Source organism: Microplitis mediator, chromosome 6 (genome assembly GCF_029852145.1).
Source record: "Microplitis mediator isolate UGA2020A chromosome 6, iyMicMedi2.1, whole genome shotgun sequence".
NCBI classification, from domain to species: Eukaryota; Metazoa; Arthropoda; class Insecta; order Hymenoptera; family Braconidae; genus Microplitis; species Microplitis mediator.
This window is the reverse complement of record NC_079974.1, coordinates 8,764,185-8,768,406: the sequence shown is the minus strand read 5'-3', so window position 1 is coordinate 8,768,406 and position 4,222 is coordinate 8,764,185. Positions and strand designations below refer to the sequence as shown.

General features: G+C 37.1%; 1 protein-coding gene across 1 annotated transcript; it reads left to right on the top strand.

The window, feature by feature from the left end:
- Nucleotides 1-402: 402 nt before the first annotated feature.
- LOC130670487 (uncharacterized) lies at nucleotides 403-1,641 on the top strand. Its single transcript, XM_057473894.1, has one exon. It carries the CDS (start codon nucleotides 403-405, stop codon nucleotides 1,639-1,641), a length of 1,239 nt encoding a protein of 412 aa, XP_057329877.1.
- Nucleotides 1,642-4,222: the final 2,581 nt, after the last annotated feature.

Sequence of the window (4,222 nt, the reverse complement as noted above, 5' to 3'; positions counted from 1 at the left end):
CACAGAGTTCACACTATTCATGAACTTTTCCCAAGTGTACCACCAGGATATAAGATTGTTGAATTGCCATCACACGTCATTTATCTACCGATCGCCGTACAAGCAATACAAAATCTCAGACTGAGAATTGTAGATCAAGACGGAAAACTGGCTAATTTCAGAGGTGAAACGATAACCATAAGACTGCATATAAAGTCTATAAACTAATGGGTATCGTGTATGAAACAAAAAGTGGTGCTGGGTATAAAAAGACAGCAACATGGTCAAGCCACATCAGTCACCGAGTACCTCACAAAGTGTTAACACATCAGAACATTCAGTTTCTACAGAGCCTAGGACTAAAATTACGTGGAATATTAAGAAAATAAAAATTTATTTTTGCTGTTTAACGCGTACACGACCATGGCAGCGAAAATCTTAAATATTCAACGACAAATCATTTTTGATGAGTCAATTGCACACTATAAAGCGCATGCTCATCTCCTGTATGCTTCATCAACATTCAACAACAGCGATGAAATAAGAATTGCAGTTCAACACCAAGATTTGTGTCTACTTCCAAGTAAAAGTACATTACATTTGTACGGAAAATTTACAAAGTCCGATGGTACAGCTGTGAGTGCAACGATTCACATGGTCAACATGACAGTTTGTCATATGTTCGAAGAAATACGTTACGAACTCAATGGTGTTGAGATTGATCGTAGCAAAAAAGTTGGTATCACAAGTCTCATGAAAGGATACACATCACTAAGTCCTGCTCAAGAAAACATACTTGAAAATTCAGGCTGGATTATGGATGAAGCTGTAAATAAATTACACAATGACAATGGTTTTTTTGATATATCTATACTGCTGAGTCTCCTGCTTGGTTTTGCTGAAGATTACCATAAAATTGTCATCAATGCAAGACATGAATTAATTTTGATAAGATCAAATTCTGATTTGAATGCATACATTGTGGCCACACCTGCTGCTGGAGCTCATGCTAAAGCTGTTAAAATTACACTACAAAAAATCGAGTGGATTGTACCATACGTGACTATGGCTGATAAACAAAAAATTGAAGCTTTGAATTTTATTACAAGTGATCCAGCTATCTCAATCAGTTTTCGTGCTTGGGAGCTGTATGAGTATCCTCTATCACCAAATACTTCGAAGCATATTTGGGCAGTCAAAACTTCTACGCAGCTCGAGAAACCACGTTTTGTCATTCTTGGATTTCAAACAGCAAGAAAAAATGACGCAACTAAAAATGCCAGCGGATTTGATCACTGTACTATCAGAGACATAAAATTATTTTTAAACTCTCAGAGTTATCCTTATGGGAATTTGAATCTCAAGATTGCAAATAATCAATATGCTTTGTTGTACGACATGTATATCAATTTCCAAATTTCATACTACAACAAAGAACCAGAGCCACTGCTGACAAAGAAAAAATTCTTGGAACAAGCACCACTGTATGTTATTGATTGCTCGAAACAAAACGAATCAATTAAATCTGGACCAGTGGACATTCGCCTAGAATTTGAATCTGCAAATCAATTTCTTGCGCAGACATCAGCTTATTGCCTCATTATACATGATCGCATAGTTGAGTATAATCCCATAAGCAGCATCGTACGAAAACTAATATGAAGACTGTTCAATTTAATCTAACGGCAACCATACATTATATGTATGTATGCAGATTTGCACACGAACAAGCAAGAAGAGGTGAATGGAAACAAGCAGCAAGAGATCGAGAACGATTTAAACAAAGAATTAATAAATTAAATATAATTATTGAACCTGTATTAATTGAAAAACTTAAATTTATAAATAATGTCACGAGATATTCCCGGCTGGGAATCTAACCAGCGAGAATTCTCTGTGCAATTAAATTTTGGCTTACCTGCAGTTCCCGTTGGACGCCACGTAATTTTTTTGAGAGAATTACCAAACTCACGACGCGGAAATTTACTAGTGTGAAAGGTTCAGGGAAAACGAGCTTCCTGGACGGCGGGAGGAGTTGGGTCTGGGTATCTTACCGGCTATTACTGTCAAAGCAATTATTTAACAACACCAAGAGAAATTTTATTGTCAAAAACAATCTTGTAAACACTTTAATCCAAAAAAAAATATATATACGCAGTCCTCAACAGTATACTTAATACATTGTTTCGCGTAATCACCAAAAAAATTACATACAAAATCATACCACGTGGCACACTGAGCATACAACACGCATTCAAGGAGAATTACTGTTCAGAGATGCGATCCAACTTATCTTTACTTCCTTAAACTAATTTGTCAAGTCGCGAAATTCTTATTGCACGCAACCAACAACAACAAATCTCAAAAAAAAAGTAATTCATTATTTTGACCCCTACCAATTACAAAAAAAATAATTTTAAAAAGCTAGTAATCACTACGAAATTTTTTTTTATTTAGTGACGATACTCATTCTACATCTAATAACCGCAGCAGTAGTCTATGAGTCATGCATAAAAAGAAAATAATAATACCATAAACTAAGAATTGCGACTTATTTTCATTAACAAAAAAAAATTTAATTCCCTACGGATTTATTCCCACGGAAGAAGTAATATAATACTCGCAACGTACCCGCAGCGACGGTGAACACAAAAAAAAATGTCCTTGATTCGCGAGCTCTGGATACAACGTAAAGAAAAATAAAGTTGCGGTACACAAATAAAAATTACGCGCGAAAAAGATTCACACGTGACGACCACGCGACGCTCGAGGACTCTGGCTTTACAACTCACCAAAATGCTCAGTCAACACAAAAAAAAACACAAAAATTCAAATAATAATAGTAATCAATAATAAATAAAAAAAAAATAAACAAACGACCCCACAAATACAGGGTATAAAAAAAATGACCGATAAACGCAGTACAAACTTCCACTCACCCTATACGGCGGTCGACGAGGGGATGTTGGTTGTCGTCCAGCTCTCGGCGATCCTCGGCAGGGTTGTATAGCTCCTTCCCAGACTGCGGTAATTGACCAGCTCCAAGGTCAGCTGCGAGACGCACGCGGTTTGACAATGATCTGTCTCAGCTTTTTTTTTTTTTGTTTGTTTATTTTGTCAAATTAATTTGCCTTCGCGGCACTTGAACAACTTTTACATGTATTATACGACAATATCTCGCCTTCGCGGCACTCAAAGCAATTTATTAGCACTAATTAATAGCAAAATAATCGTGATTTACTGAATGATGCAATCACCGGCAGAAAGGAAATTATTCACAACACGTGTACTCAGCAACAAGCGTCCAGCAAAGATGGCTGCAACAACTCAGACCACGTGGATCTCACACACGACTCCCCACTCTATTGTCCAGTTAAGCTGCTGCCTCAGAGATGGCGCCAGCGATACCATAATTTGTTCCATACTGAACCTTCGAGTCCATGGCTCGGATTGATGGCGCGCGTGCTCTCGCGTTTGAAACTCGAACTGCTCGTGGCTTACAGGCTGACGGCCGTGGGTTTTGCTGCGAGTTTTCCCTTGCCTTATCCGCGGGTCTTCTTTGGATTGATTGCGGCTTGTCTCACTCGATGATCGTGGTCCACTTCCGGTGGGTGAGTTGGAAGTTTGTCCGGCTACTTAATAACTAATTCTTAATGACTAACTTAACTTAACAATAATTAATCTCCACCTACCAGAGTCTTCGGGGATCGTTGCTGGAAGCCTGTTACTAGCCGCGTTACTTTACCTGAGACTTCCCATCACTCCCGTGTGCCTCGCAGGTCCTAATTATTATTATTATCAATTACAGAAACAAAAATGAATTATTAACAAAATTTAATTTAACGCGTGGGATCTGCCGAGGACCGGACAATCTCAAGTGTCACAATAAATAAACTTTTTTATATTGACATATATTGTTTTTTATTATTTTTAACCTAAAATATACATTTAAGTCTTACATAACCTTAAATATTTTACCTAACCTCCAATACATAATAAACTATAGATATTTTTCTTAACCTAAAAATATACATTTTGGTGTAACATAAACTATAGTCTTTTTATCTTAACCTAAAAAGTACAATTGCGACAATCTTTCCTGAATGGATATGTAAGGCTATCAGGGATATCATCATAGAAAAGAGAATGATCCCGACACCTTTGATAGCCAATCAATTTTTCATTATTTTGTAATCGTTCCGATAGTTTGTGCCAAGCGAAATCGATTTGTTGGGTTGCATTT

Coding starts and splice junctions, on each gene's coding strand:
- LOC130670487 (XM_057473894.1), top strand. CDS start 403: ATGGCAGCGAAAATCTTAAATATTCAACGACAAATCATTTTTGATGAG.